The 19,772-nt window shown below is 24.5% G+C and overlaps 1 protein-coding gene across 2 annotated transcripts in view; it reads left to right on the top strand.

The window, feature by feature from the left end:
* The first annotated feature begins 1,788 nt into the window (after positions 1 to 1,788).
* Positions 1,789 to 19,772, top strand: part of LOC117170286 (Usher syndrome type-1G protein homolog) — a 55,090-nt gene continuing 37,106 nt past the window's right edge. Inside the window, exon 1 of one of the 2 annotated variants that reach the window (XM_033356959.1) lies at positions 1,789 to 2,517. Coding sequence is in view for 1 of the 2 variants with exons in the window: in XM_033356958.1 (XP_033212849.1) it covers positions 9,711 to 9,733 (23 nt within the window). In the remaining variant the exon portion in view is untranslated. Of the gene's footprint in view, positions 2,518 to 9,551; positions 9,734 to 19,772 lie in introns of those variants that run through there. The other variant, XM_033356958.1, reaches the window with a different exon arrangement.

Here is a 19,772-nt window from a genome sequence, read left to right as displayed (position 1 = left end):
TAGCTGTTTAAAAAGGAATTTGTAAATATTTTTGAAGAAAGCTTCAAAATTCAAATACTGATAACATCAGTTTGTTGTAATTAGGGAAAACGAGTGCCGTTGAATTTTTGCTAAGAGACAACATATTTTGTCTCCAAGAGATTCTACGATTTGAAGTTCAACTCTGGACTCTGGAAAAAAAGTTTTCTATGATTTTTAGAATTAAAATGATATTGACATTCAAGTCTTATGAAACAAGTAAGTTTAAAGCTTACGAAAAATAATTGTTTTACCAATATTTGTTTATAGAAATTGTTGATAATAATTCATTTGAGTATTATGAGAATTATTTCTATTTTATGAATGCAAATTAGGATGTTCCAATTTCTCATCAGAAAAAAGACGTTTTTTTTTAAATTTTATTCAAAATCTTTAATATTAGATTAATTGAAATGAAACTCAAGTTATATCTTCGCAATCAGTCATAGAATACAGATAAATAATTACTTTTTAACAAACACCCCACACAAGCCTGTTTTGGGGTTTCAAAAAAACCCATAAGTGAAAAAATGGGATTTACGAGTTTTTGGCCTTAATTATGATTTTTTGCGCTTTTTTTTATGCAAATAGTTTCTAGTACACAAAATACCACTTTATACTGATAACTTGATATTTAAAGAAATTGTTTTTAGCAATTTTCTCTTAGGATAATGATAGAAAATTTGAGTTTTTCACAATTTTCCACTTTTTGTCCAATTCTCAATTAAAGTGACTTGTGCTTATTATGATGAATATTGTAATTATTAATATTCAATTCGAATAATGCTAGAAAGTTGCGGTTTTTTCTAAAATTTACAACCATTTGTCTACTTTTCACTTAAGGTGAGCTAAAAATTAATTCAACTTAGCAAAAGTAATGATTCAAACAAATTATTATTGTTTATAACTATCTTCTTCTTTATTAATCCTATTTAGTTGCGCTTTCTTCTGAAATGTTTAACTGTTCATCCACTTTTTACTTAGCAAAGTGATCAATAATGCATGTTGACAAATATAATTGTTCACTTAGTGAGGTAATAATTGATACAAGTTTTTTTAAAACTTATTTAAACCATTGATTTGTTGTTTATAACTATCTTTTCTTAGAGTAAACCTAGAAAGTTTTGTTTTTCTGAAATCTTTTGTTTTACTTGTACTTTTTAATAACGACCAAATAATAAGTGAACCTCAAAAAGAATCATTTTTCTAATATTATTGTCCTTTTTTTAAGTGAATTATTTTTGCTCTTGTTCCAATGCTGAAAAAAATTTAATTTAAACAAAATAGACATCTTATAAAAGAGACAAAAACAAATAGTCGAATATTATTATTAATGTTAATATTTTTAATGTTTATTATCGAATGTTTATTTATTACTCCTTCACAACTAAGAAGGCAAAACACAGTTAAAAATTTCAGAAAAATACGCAACTTTCTAACATTAAGCAAAGATTATTACTGATATTATATTATTATCATTAAAAATGTATTTTTATTTTCCTAAAATTGACATTTTTAATTCGTAGCTATAATAGCAAAGTACAATGAAATTTAAATTTCGCGCATTCGATTTTAGCGCCACCTGACAGCGGTGGCCAGAACCACCTCTGAGCCGTGTCTTGAGATTTGGATGTTAACTCGCCTTTTATTCTCATGTTTCGCAGATGCAATTACAATTGGCTTTTTAATGATTAATTTCGTTATTATAATCTACCATATAATAATAAATAATTGATTCTCCTTATTTTTACCGTCACCCTCTCCTGCATATATTCTGAAAGAGCGAAACAAAATACCGTCTTTATTTGGCCATAATTGAATGTCGAAATAAGCTATCGTCGGCTATTTCAACATACATGTATGTCAAAATAGTCGCAACCTAAATAAAATATTCAAGATTTCAGGTTAGAATACCCGATTGCAATCAGATCGATCTGATGCCGTAACCTCAAATTTGGGTATATTAATTTAGTTCCTCAAACTACAAAAACTAAGATACAATGCAGACATTTATAACCCACTTTTACGTTTAGAACATTTTTTTCAAACAGGCGTACGTATTTCCATGTCAAGTTGTACCAGCTATATTAACGTTCCTAACATTTCCACATATCCCAGCATGACAGTGACGTCATGCTACAAAAATCAATATTTCGCATAATATTCGATTCATTTTTCGATTCTATTATATTGATTTTTAATTGGAAATTTGTACCATTTCAAAGAAAGGTTAAATTTTTCATAATATTCGATTACCTTTTCCATCGTTCTCCATGTTTTTCGCCGGTTCGTAAGTCCAAAAACAATACTTGAAAGACACTGGCATGCATGATGCGCAAATGCAAAGACGCACACATGCTTACAGCGCGCGCATCGGTTCAAGCTCGGGAGAGGCAATGAATGTCACTTCACAAAATCACTCTAAGACTCGCAGTAAAGAAAAGGGCCCTTCCATCATTGAAATACCCAAATTTTTACGTTTCACGGCCCTTGAAATAGGTAAGAGTTCACTGTAAATATATCTTAAAATAAAACTAATGATAATTTACAGGTATTACTTGTTGAATAGTCGCATCAAGAGTTGTTACAAGAACTGATTTCGAAAATATTTGTAAAAAATATTGATTATATATTGTTTTTTAATTTATTTATTACCTCGTGGTAAGCGATAATTATTACAATTCTATGAAATAGTTGTTTACTCATTAGAGTGAGCCAAAAAAGCCGAAAATGATTAGATCCATTGTTATTAGCGCAGAAAAGTTTATTTGTGGCATTAGCAACCATTTTTTTTTTAATTTACAAATTTCTCACCATCGGGCAAGTTGATTAAAAATTAAAACCTTTTGTATTTTTTTAAATTCTATACACATGGAAAACATTTTTTTTTTAATTTTTTTTTAGAGTTTATACATGTAAATGGCTTTCGTTAGAAAAAATTAAAAATCTGCCTTTTTCGTCGACATATAATAATTTTTAAAAATAACGATAAATGCAATTTAGTTGATTTCTAACTAGAATTTTTAAAAATCTATTATTATTATTTTTAATACATTTTTCAGTACGATACAAACAATTCTTTCGATTTTTTACGGATCCTGAAACATGAACCATTTTTACGAAAAATCCGTTAAAATCCTTTTAAAAAAGATCTGTAAAAAATTGAAAAATATGGTTTTAATTCATTCTGGGTAAAGTTTAATCTTAAGCGAAAAAAAGTAAGACACTTTTTCTTCATCAAAATATAATATTTTCAAAAATAACTCAACATTCTTTTCAATTTTTGATTAGGGAAAGTTAATCGAATTCAATAACCTAAGATGAAAAAACGAATAAGAAAAAACGATTTTCATCAAAACTTTTTTTAATTGACGAAAGATGCAATTTTATTCATTTTTATCTAAAGTGGCAAAAAATATTATTTTATCTTTTTATTTAATCGTGCTCTGTTTAATAAACTTCGGGAAAATTTATATATGTTTAAAAGTTTTAAACCAAATTTGAAAAAAAATTTTGTATGTATCCTGAACTATCAATCATTTTTATGTAAGATCCGTGAAAGAAAACAAAAATGTTTTCAATTTTTTAGGTGAATTTTTCGTACAGAAAAAACCTTAAATGGAAAAAAATAAGAAAGAAATTTCTTCGTTAAGATATAAAACTTTAAAAAATGTAGAAAAAAATGTTAATAATTTTTTTAAATTTAAAAATATGTACCTTTTTCTTTAATTTAACAGAAAGAGCAACAAAAAATAAAGAAATAAAACATAAAATACTTTTCGTAGCAACTTTAGGTACAAATTAAGAAAATTATATATTTTCCACTAAAAAAAATTAATCAAATTACCCAATTGTGAGGAATTCTTCGAAATTAAAAAAATGGTTTGTAATGCTCCAAAAAACCTTTTCGGTTCTATCTAATCATTTTGAGATTTTTTGGTCCACTGTATACTATAGACGTTTAAATTATTATATTTTTGTAGATAATGAAGAACTATGAAGGCGCCTAAAAAATTATCCTCGTGCGGTAAAACATTTTGTTTTCTAAAGTAAATTAGGTGCGACGTTTTATATAATTAAAAAAAAATTTTTGCAAAGTTATGAGTATTTCAATTTTGAAGTTTGTTTAAAAAAAAACAAATTTAAAAAAAAACCCTATGATTTATGAAATTCACGAATAAATTAGAAAAAATTTATAAATTAACAAAATATATATCACGAACGAAGCAAGATACCATACAAGTCTTTTTAACAAACTTTTTTTAAATAAACAGCCTTTTTGTTAGCATTTTTCGTTCAAAAACAAAAAATACATATTCTTTGTTTTTTTTTTTTTTTAACTTGCAAATTAAAATACTCATAAATTTGCCCATCTGCCTGGTTTGAAATGGACCCGGTCTGAAACATTATTTTACATAAATCTATGTTAATTTTACACTAGTTGATTATTGATTTCTACTCGTCGATTTTTTGGCATCATTTTTGATTAATGAGGCACAAAAATACAATTTTATACATATAACACAGTAACAATATATACCCCTTTCTTCGTGTGACTCCTACCCTAAACCCGTTGTTCAAAAACGATAAGATCGTTTTTATTATAAATATAATGGTCTCTTGGGATAAGCCAAAAATGAAAATTGAATAGCTTTAACAAATAAATATATTTTAACTTAATTGTTATATCAGAAATTAAAAAGAAATTTTAACGCGAAACTAATGATTGTTGGCGTTAGTGTATCTGTAAAAAGAATCAGAATTTATAAATAAAATTTATATGATTATTAAATAATTTATATAATATTTTGGCTTATCCAAGTCTATGTTATGTATATTAATATTAAAAGATGGATAGTGCAATGAACTCAGTCGTGGGCAATATGTAATCAAGGTGTGTCGCAAAAAATAATACAAACATAAACAATCTGTGATCGATTTGTAAACGACACGGTCTAATAAAATTATAAGACGATTATTGACAAAATAATATTTTTCTTCCACCACCAACATCCTTGACTTTATTTTTTTTGCATTCAAATTTGTATTATGAAGCGTCAAAGTATCAGACAAATTTTGACAAGTATTTATCAATTATTTTTTAATTATCTTTTTTTCCATTTTATTATTTATGTTTTTTATATTATTATATTTTTTCTGGATTTCTTGTATTTTCTTCTGGTTTGTTCTACATCAATGCCACAATTTTGTTTTTCTACTAAAATTCTAAAATTCCAGGACTTTTCCAGGTTTTTCAGAATAAAATTTTTTTGAGATACCTTTTTTACAATGAAGAAATATTTTTCACGAAAGATAGCAGTAATTATTTTGATATAATGAAAGTAAGTTCAATCCCGTGTATAATGAGCTTTAATGATGAAAATTGGTTGAAATTGTCTGAGTTATTGAATTGTAAGCAAATTTACGCTAAATTTTTAAATAAATTATTAAATTTTTAAACCAAAATGTTGAATTTTCTCCCGACGAGGATGAATTCTCAACCAAAAATAGAAAGTTGAATTTTCAGTTACAAAATTAATTTTCAGTCTAAGAGATGAATTCTTAAATAATATGATGGAATATGAAATTGAATTACTCAAATTTTCAGTTTAAAAAAGTAATTTAAAGAAATTAACAGTGGAGTTTAATTTTCAAACCAGTATTAGTTGAATTTACGACAAAATACATAAATTTTGAACCAGACAATTGAACTTTGTAATAAAAAAGGTAAATTAAATACTCAAATATTTGATTTTTATACTAAAAAGATGATCTTCTAACCATAATGATAAAATATTAAACTATATTGCTCAAATTGCCAGTTACAACAACAAAAATTTACCACAAAATAGGTAAATTTTCAACGCAAGAAATAAATTTTTCATTAAAATGATGAATCGGCAACTAAACTATTAATGTTTGACAAAGGTATTTAATTTTCAAAAAAGTAGTTGAATTTTCGAACAAAATGTGCATTTTCAACTGAAAATTGATCAAATTTTTACCACAAAGATCAATTTTCATTCGAACAGTTGAACTTTTAATTAAAGAAAAATAAATTAAATAATTAAATATTTGATTTTTTAACCAAAACAATAATCTTTAACTATAATAAAAAAATATTTAACTATATTCCTTAAATTACCAGGTAAAAAAATAATTATAATCAAAAACCGAATTCAATTTTTAGTTGAAAAATAAATTTTTCAATAAAAAAAAATTAGTTTTCAACAAAGTAGTTGAACTTTTAACCAAATGCATAAATATTTAACTATAGAGATAAATCCTCAATTGAAATAGATGGATTGTAAGCCAATAGATGAATTTTCTACTGAAATGATCAATTATTCAATTGGATAGCTTAAACTTTTAGTCAAAAAAATCAAATTTCTGAAGATAAAAAGAAAGAATTTTTAAATGGAATAGTTCAAGTGGCAGCTTGAAATATTAATTTTCAACAACAAAAAACTAATTTTCGAAAAATTGTTAAATTTTTAACCAAAGTGATGATTTTTATGCTGAAATTACGAATTATCAACTGAAATAGTTGAATTGTCAACCAAAGATATAAATTTTCAATTAACATTATGTAATATTTTAATGCAATGCTCAAATTATAAGTTAAAATAATAAATTTCTAAGCAAAAACTAAATTTTCAACCAAATAGGTGAATTTTCAAATAAAAAAACCAAAACATTTGCACCCAAAAATGAAATAGTTAAACATCCAGTTTCTAAAATTAGTCTTACAACAACAACAAACATTTTAACAAAACAGTTAAATTTTCCATCAAGAATATGAATTATTTGCCAATAAAATTATTATTCTAACAGGTATAGAACATTAATCTTCTGGGTGACTAATTCATTTTTATAGTTGAAACTACATGTGTTTAATTAAAAATTATTTTCTTATTGAAAATTGATTTTTTCAACTGAAAGTTTAACTATTCCATTTTTTCTTAATAATTTATCTTTTTTTACATTCATTTGATCTTCTCAGTTAAAAATTCATCTGTGCTTTTGAAAATTTAACTTTTTGTTGAAAATTAGTTTTTCTATTTTGATGAAAATCAATTTCTGGAACTGCAAGTTTATTTCTTCCATTTTTCGTTTTAAACTTATCTTTTTTTGTTGAAAATTCAAGAATTCTCTTAAAAGTTTGCCTCTTTGTTTAAAGAACTATTTATTAAATTATTAAAATATATTATGATAATTTTACTTTGTATGGAACTATATTTTATTTTGCTTAAAAATATATTTTTCTAAAATTATGAATTGTTTATAGTATTAAATTTAAATCTTTTTTTTATCAACTTTAACATTTTTCATTGTGAATTTATTTTTTCCAGATGAAAATTCAACAATTTTCTTAAAAGACATCCTTTTTGGGTAAAAATTGAACAGTTTGATTTAAAAGTAACTGTTTTATGAAAAATTCATAATTTCGGATTGAAAATTCATCTGTTTGTTTAAAAATTTAACTATTTTTCTGTAAATTCATCTATTTTATTGGAAATTTGTCTTTTTTGTAGAAAATTCGTTTTTTTTAGGGAAAACTTGATCTATTTTGTTTGAAATTTCGTTTTTTCTAATGAATTTTTTAAACTGAAAATTTAACTATCACAAGATTTGTCTGACAATTATCCTCTTCAGTTGAGAATTCAGCTATTTGGTTGGAAACTTCAGTATTTCGTTTAAATTATGTATTTTTTGATCAAATATTAATCTTCATGGTGACTAGTTCATCTTTTTGGTTCAAAATTAATGTTTTTTATTAAAAATTAATTTTAACAACTAGAAATTTAACTATTTCATTTTTTATTTGAAATTGATCTTTTTTCAGTCATTTAATTTCCTTAGTTGAAAATTCATCTCTTCGTTTGAAAATGTAACTATTTTGTTGCAAATTTATCTATTTTGTAAAAAATTGGTCTCTTTTTTGGTAGAAAATTCATATCTAGGGTTGAAAATTTAACTAATTTGTGAAATAATAATTTCTTTGATTAAAAAAATTCATGATAAACAATTTTTTCTACTATACATTTTAACTATTAAATTTTTTGTTGAAAATTAATATTTTTGTATAGTAGTTTAAATTTTTTTTGTTAGAAACTTTATCTCTTTGTTTAAAAATTTAACTATTTTTTTTGCAAATTTGTATATTTTTTTAACTGCCTTTTAGTAGAAAATGTATCTTTTGTTGGGAAACTTTAACTATTTTGTTAAAAATTTATTTTTAATGATTTAAAAAAAATTAAAATTTAACTATTTCATGTTTGGTTTGATCATTCTTAATAGGATATAATATAAACTGTGGTGAATTATAAACTTCGGTGATAAATTAACCAATAAAATAAAGAAATTTTTTTCAGATTAAGTTTTGAAATATTCGTAATTGAATTTTATGCGATAGTTAATCCCAGTATTATTGCATTTTTAAACTTAAGGATATGCAAATTTGTGATCAAAAATGGAATGGACAAACTTTTCACTTTAAAAATTCTAATTAGAAAAAAAACGAATTTTGTATAAAACAGTTGTTTGTTTTTACTAAAGTATTGAGCTTTTAAGACAAAAGACGAATTTTCCATACAAAAAAATTGAGTCATCAAATAAAAATATTGAATTTTGATAAAAAAGTTAATTTCGTAACAAGAAAAAAAGAATTTCCAACAAAATGTAAAAACTCTCAACCTAAAAGTCGAATTTGAACTAAACTAGATAAATTTTCAACAACGAAAAAACGAATTTTTAACAAAATATTTACATTTTAACAAAAAGTTGAATTTTTACTCAAAAAAGAAGCATTTTCAACTCATAATGGAAAAGGTAAATTTTTAATTACCAAAGTAAATTTTCAACAGAAACAAAAAAGAAGTTTTAAACAAAGCAGTTGAAGTTTTAGACAAAAAGATGAATTTTTAAACAAAAACATTAATCTACTACCAAAAAGACGAATTTTAATGAAAATTCAAGAGTTCTCATCCAAAAGGTTGAATTTTCAACTAAGAACATACATTTTTAAACAAACAGATTAATTTTCTATCCAAAGCATTCACCAGCTTTTAGAAAAAATTATTTCTAAATTCCAAAAGGTTAATATGTATGTAACGTTACTTGGACTGGAACCCCCCACCCCTTCCAGTTACTAACCGTAGGTTTTTGAGACCCCCCGAAAAAAGTGGTAATGTAGTTTATGGACGATCGCTAAATAAAATTCAAGGTCCAAATTACTGCAAAAACCGTAACCAAGTTACTTTAAAAATTACTTTTTAAAATAGTTGGGTAACTAGTTACCCTGAAAGTTAAAAATAACGTAGCTTTTCAATTATTTAGTTACTTGTAACGAGTTACTAGCCAACTGTGGTTTTAACTGAAAAATATCGTCAGTCGATAAAATTGAGACAATAATCGGTAGTGTTTGTCGGTAACAGGGAAACGGCACGGCAGGTGAGCTCGTGAGGTGAGGGAGTAAAGAACCAACAGACTGAAGTGAGAGGGGCTTATCAAATCAGACAGTGAAGGTGCGGGTCAGTTGTCAGTTGGCCCCGCGCCTCGCGGCGAAAAACACAACATTTTTCATTACTTATCGTTTAATTCTTATTTGCGTTTCGAATGAAAAAAAAAATCAAAAGATTAAGTGTCGAAGAGTGATAATCATCTAAAGTGGTACTGGAAAGTCCAAGAAGATGACGTCCGAGCGATTTCACAAGTAAGTTGATCAACTTGTTACAAGATTCGTAACATTAGCGGTTTTCCCGAGTCTCAAACGTAAAATTCATTCATAAAAATTCTCAATGTCAATTGAAACAAACAATAAATATAAAATATTATAAAATAAAAAATAAAAATATTAGGATATTTTTGGTATATAATAACGTCTTCCTCTATAACAAAGATCCACTTTTAAATAATAGGAAAAAACAACATCGAATAATTGTAGGCTGACTGACCACAACTGAGCAATAACACCTGCTCTAACCTACATAATTACAATCCATTGACAAACGCTCTTACCTGAAGTAAATTTCACATTTCTTTTAGGAACTCGTCACGATAGAAAAGATTATTTATTCTCGGAATGAAATAAAAAATTGGTATTACTGACAAAAAACATTTCTTTACAAACAAATGTTTGCTATATATTTGTTGAAAAAACAAACTGAATCTAAATTAAATTATAACTATACTGTATAATTTTAATTAGTTTATCCATTTTGTATATAAATTATTTTGTGTAGCAGTTATTAGAATTATTATTCTGCATCCAATTAATGTTATTTCCACTTCGTTGGGGGGAAAACAGAAGCAAATATTATTTTATAATGAGGCATGTTTTAAAACGTAGGAAATCGGTAACGCGTACCCCTTGCCGGAGAAAATCGATGAGACCTACACGAAAATGTCTGAATGAATACCTTCCATTGGAACGATCGTTACCCGGAAATGAAACGTCTCCTAAGAAACTCATTAAAACATTGCGGTATGTCCTGACATGCCGTCGATCATTATAGCACTACTATACTACTTTCAAATCTCAGAAAAATTCTTCCAAAATCTCAAAGTACATTTTTTAAACCAAAATAAACTTTTTTTTAAATACAACAAAATTGCATAAATAGGTTTTAAGAGAATTATGTTCATTAATAAACAAATACTCGAGAAAAGCAAATCCTTAAGATTCACTTTATAGTTTATAAATCAAACTAACTAAGAAAAAAAAGAAACAAACTTAATTCAAAAAGAAAGAAACATTGGGTAGTCAGATTTTTCAGTCGCATTTTTGAACCAAAGATTTGGATGCTTATACACAAAAATTGTAGCTTTTTCTAACTGAAGAAAAAGAATTTTCAAGACAAAAGGACGAATTTTCAACAAAAAAAGTTATTTCTCAACATCAATACATCAATTTTTAACCAAAGTTTGAATTTTCAACAAAAAGGTTAATTTTCCACAACAAACTTAATTTACAACCAAATATTTATATTTTCTACCATTTTCAAACTAAAAAAAAAAAATTTCTGCAAAACGGTTAAAGTTTTAATAAAAAAGTTAGTTTTTAACATAACACATGAATTTTCCACCAAATTTGTTGAATTTTTATAAAAAAGTAATTATTATCAAAAAACAGCTAATTTTTAACTAAATAATCAAATTTTCTACAATTTCCAAACCAAAACGACGAATTTTCTATAAAAGAGTTACATTTCTAACTGGAACGTTAATTTTTGACCAAATTTTGACTTTCTACCAAAATAATTAAACTTGTAACAAAATACTTTAATTTTCCATCAAATGGTTGAATTTTCATACCGAAAATATTAATTTTAAACAAAAAAGTTAATTTTCGACAAAATTCGGACTTTCTACCAAAATAATTAAACTTGTCACAAAATAGGGACTGTCTATGGTTACGGAATATTCCGTAATGCTTGCCCTAAACAATCTGGAATAGGTGTTCGAATTACTGAAAATTCCGTAACGTTAACCCTGGACGGCCTGGAAAAGAGGTTAAAGTTATGAATTTTAAAGTTAAATTTTCTACAATTTTCAAACCATAAAACCAAACATTGTTACAAAAGAGTTAAATTTGTAACAAAAAAGTTATTTTTTGACGAAATGTGTACTTTCGATCTAACTACTTTAAATTTTTAACATAATACATGAATTTTTCACCAAATGGTTGAGTTTTCATAACGAAAATAATAGTTTCAAAAAAAGAGGTAATTTTCAATCAAATAGTTGAATTTTCTACCATCTTAAATCAAAAAGATAAATTTTTAAACCTACCAAAAAAAACTAATTTGAAAGAAAATGGGTAAATTTTAAAAGAAAGATGAATTTTTAATTGAAATTATGAATCTCTAACAAAAAAAAGTGAATTTTTAACAAAGTAGGGAATCTTTTAAACAAGTAGATACATTTTCCACGACAAATGAAAAATATATATATAACTGAACCCTCTTCAGAAATTTGTTTACCAAAAGAGATCAATTTCCCGACAAAAATCAACATTTTACAAAATAAAAGGCTTTATTTTTAATAAAAATTATTGTTATTTTTCAACCAACTAGTTGAACTTTTTACCAAAATAGTCGAAATCAACCAAAAAATTCGAATTTTCAACAAAATATCTGAATCCACAACCAAATCAAATTAATTTTCAATCGAAATGGTTGTATTTCAAACTAACAAAAATTAGAATTTTTAACCAAAAGATATAGATTTTGAAGAAAAAAAAGTTCCACTGAGTTGTTGCATTTTTACCCAAGAAGACGAATTTTCAACAAAACATTTACTTTTCAAACTAATGAAAAATTTGAATTTTTTACAAAATGCATGAGTTTTCTACCAGAAAAGATGTATTTTTAACAAAACAGTTGAATCCTCAACTAAAAAGATTAATTTCATACGATTTGCATTTTTAACCAAAAAAACATTAAATTTTTTCCCAAAAAAGAGAAATTTTCTACAAAACAGTTTATTTTTTTCTCAGAAAATACAAATTTTAAACAAAAAAGCTTATTTCCAGTCAAACGGCAGCATTTACAATCGAGTAGATATTTAATCAAAAAGTATTTTAATTTTAAATATAAAAAAATAATTTGAATTCATTCAAAAGAAATAAATCTTCAACAAAATAGTTTATTACTCAACCAAATGTATTTTCAAACGAAAAAGATTAAACTTTTTTTAAAGAAACGCATTTTCTACCGATAATTTCAAGTTTTTAATAAAAAAATATAAATGTCAACAAAACAAGTAATTTTCAAGCAACTGGATGAATTTTCTACAGTTGAATAAGAAAAATTAATTGACAACAACTATTTGAATCTTAAAACAAATTAATTAATTTTTTTCTAAGAAAATGGATTTTCTACCCAAAAAAGAAAAGAATTTTCCGCAAAATTGTTGACAAGAAAAGAATTTTCCGCAAAATAGTTGATAGTTTAATCGTCAACCAGTTGCATTTTTGCCCAAAAATTATCACATTTTTTCCAAAACAGAGAAGAATTATCGAAAAATGTTTAATTATTAACCCGAAACTATGAATTTTGTACTTCTTAGATCTTAGTAATACCTGAAAAAAATGGTTAGTTGGGCCAACTATTTAGTTTGTAGGACATGGTACTGCTATTTTATTAGTTAGGACAACCATTTAATTAGTTGCTGGTACTAACTGAATAGTCACTGCAACTAACAGAATTGCTGTGTCCGCTAATAAAATAGAAATATCAACTAAAAAATAACAGTACGATATCTCACTAACTAAATAGTTGGATCAACTAACCATTTTTTCAGTTTACTATCCAAAAAATGATGTCTTACATTTCAAGATGAATATAAAGTATGTAAAGATACTTTTTACAGGCCTCGGACTCACTTTTAACTTTTAGAGATCAGAAACAGTATAAATAGTGTCACAAAATTTTGCAAAAGAGAGGAATTTTCTATACAAAAAAAAAATAAATTTTTAACACGAAAATGTGCATGTTTTAATAAACTAGAACATTGTGCGTACTACGCGAGAACTAAATACCCTTTCCTTAGAAAAAACTTGGTTCATTCTCCGACACTTTGTTATAGATTTTACAAAATATCTTATGTGATTTGAAAACGTTGTGTATGATTTACAGAATTTTATTTTTATTATAGCAACAATATTCACTATTAATGACACAATTTCTTTCATTGACTTACGATTCTTTAAAATTAGCAGATTATTTTCTTATTAAAAAAATATGTGATTTGAATATTTTTTAAAAATTGAAAAACCTTAAAAAAATACAATATCGATATTTCCAGATGAACTATTCAACAAAGTAGAATTAAATTCGACTATTTGAATTTGATTCGATTTTTCTACAAGGATCTATTTGCCACGTGGTGTGGACATATTTGTCACATAATTGTATTAATTTATTTTATTCTTATATTGACATTTTATTTTTAAACTTCAACAGTATGAAAAATATAACATTTATGTAAAGCTGAGAAAAATTCAAGATCTATAATGTAACACTTTATTTAATCAAGTAGTTTTTCAAATAAAAACATTAAAAATTTCAGCATATACCTTGAGCCTGTAATATGACAAAATTTACTTTAAAAGCTGACACTTTAGAGGAAAAAATTTTTTTGGTTCAAAATTTAACTATATTGTTGAACATTTTTTACTGCTGTAAATTAATTTTGTTACTTAAAAATTTAACTCTTCCATGTTTCGTTTAACCTTTCTTTTCTTCATTTAAAAATTTAGCTACTTAATTGAAAATGTCTGTATTTTGTTGAAACCTTGTCTTTTATGAAGATTAATTCACCTTTTTGGTTGAAAATGCATACCTTTAATTCAAAATTTAACTATTTCATTTTATTTAAACTTACTTTTTCTGATAGGCATTTAATCTTCTTGTGTTGAAAGTTCATCGTTTTGTTTGAAAATTGAACTGCTTTGATGGAAATTTGTCCTTTTTTTGTAGAAATTTTCTTCTTTTGGGTTAAAAATTTAATTACTTTGTAAATAATTCGTTTTATTTTTTAATGCATTTTTTAAACTGAAAATTTAACTATTTAATTTTTTGTTTGACATTTATCTTCTTCAGATGAAAATTCAGCTATTCATTTGGAAATTTTGGCCTTTGGTTAAAACTTTGTCTTTTTTAGATGAAATGAAACCGACCGGTTAAAAGTTCATTTGTTTCAGTTAAAAATTAACTTTTTTTATTGAAAATTCACATTTTCTGGTTACAAATTTAACTTTCTTTAGAAAAATTCGTATAAAAAAATCTTTTTTGGTTGAAAATTTGTCTCTTAGATTTGAAAATAAACGAAGAATTTGCGAAATATTTTTCGATGAAAAACAAATTTATTGTAAATTTAGTGTATTTTGTTTAAAATAGCATGTAAATCTTTTTAGAAAAATTTCAAAAAGTGTGAATAGTACGGTGAGTCCAAGGGCTGTTTTTAATTTATTTCAGTAGAAAACAAACACGCGCGCTATGCACGCGATTTTTTTTGTCCCACGCAATTTCTAAATTAAAATAAAGGGTGTCACTGCATAATCATGTACTAGCCACTTATTTCGAAACACATTTTATTGATTTGAAAATTCTCTATAATGCCGCCGCATATTGTGGAAATTTTTTTTCTATTGTTTAAACAATTATTTGTGTAAATATTCAAAATACAGAAAAACTGATAGCGCTATTCGATCCTAGAGAAGAAATTATAAAAAATCCGAGTACTGAACATTTTTTACTCCAACTAATTCATTATATTATGCAGTTTGAATATAAATTTTATATCATAGAATTGTTTATTAATACTTGTTTAAATTAAATTTTAATTCAATTATACTTGTTTATTTCGTGAAAAAATTTTTTTTTTAATTTTGAAGAATTGAAAAAATTATAATTTTTTTTCTTTGAGCATTCTATTTATCTTGTAACATGTTTTCGGTGTTTCACTGATATATTTTACATCAATTAGAGATAAAAATTTATTTATCAAACAACATATAATCAAATGATTTTTTATTAACAATAGTAATTCCATACAAAAAACACTACATACACATAACATTAAAAAAATTATCTACGATTGTAAATATCCTTTTACACCTCATGGTTTCTTTTTTAGAGTAAACGGTTTCCGGAGAAAAATGTTAACATAATCTAAAATTATCCTAAAATTGTAAGTCTTCTTTGAAATCTATATAAAATCATATGATGCTAAACGCAAGACATAACCTAAAACAATGTTTTTGTACTAAAAATACCGATTTCCAGTCTAAAACTTGAAATTTTTTAATTTAATTCTTTTATTAGTAAACTAAATTATAAATTACATAAATTAAATTAAATACATTTAAAATCTATTATTATATAATTGATTATTTTTTATATATTTACATTATATTAATTTTAATGTATTTGCGTTATATTAATTTCCATCTGCTTATGTATAATATGTTAATATAAATTTGATGAAATTAAATTATTATTATTATTTGTTAAAATAAAAAATGATAACTATATTATTTATTTCAAACCAAGCATTGAGCTAAATTCTTAATTAATTATTTTCAACCTAAAATAATTTTTAAAAAGTTGTGGACCTCCCTTGAAAAATAGTTCTTTTTTTATAAAAAAATACCAGTTTCTAACCAAAAATACTAATATAATCTAAAATGTTTAGAATTTGTACATCGTTATCGAATTCTCATGATTTTTATTTGAAAACAAAAAAAAACATTTTCCTGCGAAAACCGTGAATATAACTGAAACAGTTCAAAAATCTAAAATCCTATTCGATCTTTAACTTTTTACACCAATTTCACCAAGTTTAGAGTGAAATACTAACATAACCTAAAATTGTTAAAAATTATCAACATTTGAAATCGCATGATTTCTGTTTAAAAATACCAATTTCCTGTGAAAAAACGGCAACAAAACCGAAATTTATAATAATATAAAATTCTAAAGTTTTATATGTAAAATATTAATTGCCAGTGTAAACTATTAACATAACCTAAAATTGTTGAAAATTGGGAGTCTTGATAATTTTTGTTTCAAAATGGTAATTACCGATGGAAAAGACTAACACAGCTTATAACATTTAGAAATTTTAAGTTTTCTTAGAATATTTATGATTTTTTATGTTTAAACTCTGTTAAAAATACTAATTTTTAGCGAAAAGCACTTACATTCTATTTCTTGTTGCATTTTTTATGGTGAAAATTCACCTCTATTATTGAAAATTCTTCTTTTTTGGTAGAAAATTAATCTTTTTGATGAAAATTTTATTTGTTGATTTAAAAAACTAGTTTTTTTATTGAAAATAATTTTTTAATTAAAAACTTAACTATTCCAATTTATGTTGAAACTTTTTTGTTTTAATAAACATTTATTCTTTTTGGCTGAAAATTCATCTGTTTGTTTGAACATTTATATATTTTATTGAAGATAGAGTTTAACCATTAACATTGCCTAAAATTGTTAAAAAATGAGAATCTTGATGATGATTTGTATTTAAAAATACTCATTTCCGATGAAAGAAAATAACATAACCTAAAATTTTCAGAAATTTAAAGTTTTCTTCAAAAGTTTATGATTTAACATTTTTAAATTCTCTGTTAAAAATACAAAAGTTTAGCGAAAATCACTTACATGAAACAGGTATGAATAATATTTTTAATGATTTATTACATAATTCGAAACTTTTAATTTAACAGTGAAAGAGTATTAAAAAGCAAAAATCTTTTTTCAATTCGCATTAGCTTTTCTATGATTTTTTTAATAAATGGAAATAATTGTACATGTATTTATCAAATTTTTGAATTAAGGATATAAATACAACAAATTAATATAATATATTTATTATTGATTATATGTATATTAACAATATAATAATCATTGTTTTATAAATGCTGAAATAATTTTCATTAAAAATGTATTCCTTTGATTCAACATTAATCGGTTAAAAATTAATTTTTTTAAATAAAAATTTAACTAAATAGTCTGTTGATTTTTTTACAAACATTTAATCATTTCGATTGACATTTTTGTTGTTGTTAAAAATTTATTTGTTTTGTTGAGAGTACTACTCTATTTTTTGTTAAAAAATAATCGTTTTTGTTAAAAACTAAGCTTTCTAATTGAAAATTAGCTTTTTTAAATTAATTTTGTTAACTAAATTTTTGGTCAATTTTTTTGTTATAGACATTTAATCTTTTCGGTTGAAAATCCATTTGTTTGGTGGATCATTTAACCATTTAGTGGAAAAATTATATTATTCGGTTAAAAACTTGTTTCTCTAACTGAAAATTAAACTATTCTATTTCTTGTTGAATTTTTTTTAGTTCCGAATTCATCTATTTTGTTGAAAACAATTCTTTTTTGATAGGCAATTAATCTTTTTGATTGAAATTTTATTTCAATGGCTGAAAATTAGTTTTTTTTATTACAAATTTAACTGTTCCATTTTTTATTGAAATGTTCTGTTTTGATAAATATTTAATCTTAAATTATTATTAAAGAATTTTATTAAAGTATTAAAGAATACTGTAGGTATTCGCATGATACATATTTTTTTTATCGATTTATCTATTTTTGTGATAAGTCTTTATCAGAAGCGTTTTAATTTATCATATCAGAATGCAGAAGAATCACAAATCGCAAATCAGTTATTGTTTCACCCATCAATGACTCATAATTAATTACGCAGAAGAATGAGGAATTTTCCAAAATCGAAAAGTTTTTTTAAACTGAAGAAACTACGATGATACAAACTAAAAAAGTATCGAACATTGTCAAATGTCATGATGTTCGTATACCATTAAATTGCCTTTTGTTAAACAACCGGAAACTGTACCTCACGTGACATTGCTAGGTTAATTAGAGGGAGTATAATTAAAGAAAGTAAAATCAACGAGAAAAGGAGAAATTGTCACACATCTGCTTTCGAATCAAATACTCCTAATACTTAAAAAAAATAGTAAAATACGTCCATATTTAAAAAAAAAAATTCCAGGTACCTTTTTTTACAGTGAAAAAACATTTTTCATACAAAATATAGTAGAAATTGTAGATCTAGTGGAAATAACAAAGTGCGTCATATGAGAATTTTTTCATAAAAATTACGAAGCTGCAATCGAAAATATTTATAAACTTTAAACAACTTTAACTGATTTATCGAATTTTCAACAAAATTGTTGAATTTTCGAGCTACAAAAGTTGATTTTCAAATTTTTGACGAAAAATAATCAATTTTGAATCTAAAAGAACGAATTTACTGCCCAGATATACAAATACTCAACAAATCAGTTAAGTTTTAGACAAAAAAGGATGACTTTATTTAAATACTTGAATTTTTAACAAAAAGTTAAATATTTAACCAAATACTCGAATTTTCTATCTGCAAAGACGAATTTAGAAAAATCTAATTATTGACGTTTCATACAAAATAAAGAAATCTCAACAAAATAATTAAATTTTCAACAAAAAAGTTGATTTTTTAACTAAATAGTTCATTAATTTTCATCTTAAGAAAATTAATTTTCTCAAAAAGTGACGAATTTTCAATCAAGAAAATTTACCTTTTACCAAAACAAGAAGATCGTCCTCTTTAACAAACTACATCAATTTTAAAATGAAAAAGATAAATTGACACTAAAACCTAAATATAAAAAAAAAACAGTTTAATTCCCAACCAGAGGAATGAATCTTCAATAAAAAAGTTAATTTTCAACAAAACTGCCGAGTTTTTGACCAAAAAGGACGACTTTTTAACAAAGTACATATACATACAAAACAAAGAAATCTCATCAAAATAATAAAATTCTCAATCGAGAAATTAATTTTTCAACAAAATGGTTAATTTGTTAACCAAATAGTTCATCAATTTCCAACTCACGAAAACTAATTCTCAAACAAAACGACGAACTGTCAATCAAGAAAATAAATCTTTACTAAAAAAAACATAAATATTTAGAAAAAAACACTAAACTTTTTCTAATTAAAATAAATTTTCAACGAAAAAGTTGATTTTTGGAATAAAATGGCTTGACTTATTAACAAAATATTTCAATTTTCAACAAAATGTTTTAATTTTTTACCAAATACTGGAATTTTCTGCCATAAAAGATCAATTTTCAACCAAATGGTCGAATTTTGAGACTAAAAAATGTTATTTTTATTTTTAATCTTGTTTTTCACGATTAAATAAAAAATACTGTGCATCTGTATAGGGTC

This window comes from Belonocnema kinseyi, chromosome 3, assembly GCF_010883055.1.
Source record: "Belonocnema kinseyi isolate 2016_QV_RU_SX_M_011 chromosome 3, B_treatae_v1, whole genome shotgun sequence".
Lineage (NCBI taxonomy): Eukaryota > Metazoa > Arthropoda > Insecta > Hymenoptera > Cynipidae > Belonocnema > Belonocnema kinseyi.
The sequence above is the reverse complement of the archived record's forward strand: the minus strand, read 5'-3'. Positions and strand labels throughout refer to the sequence as shown.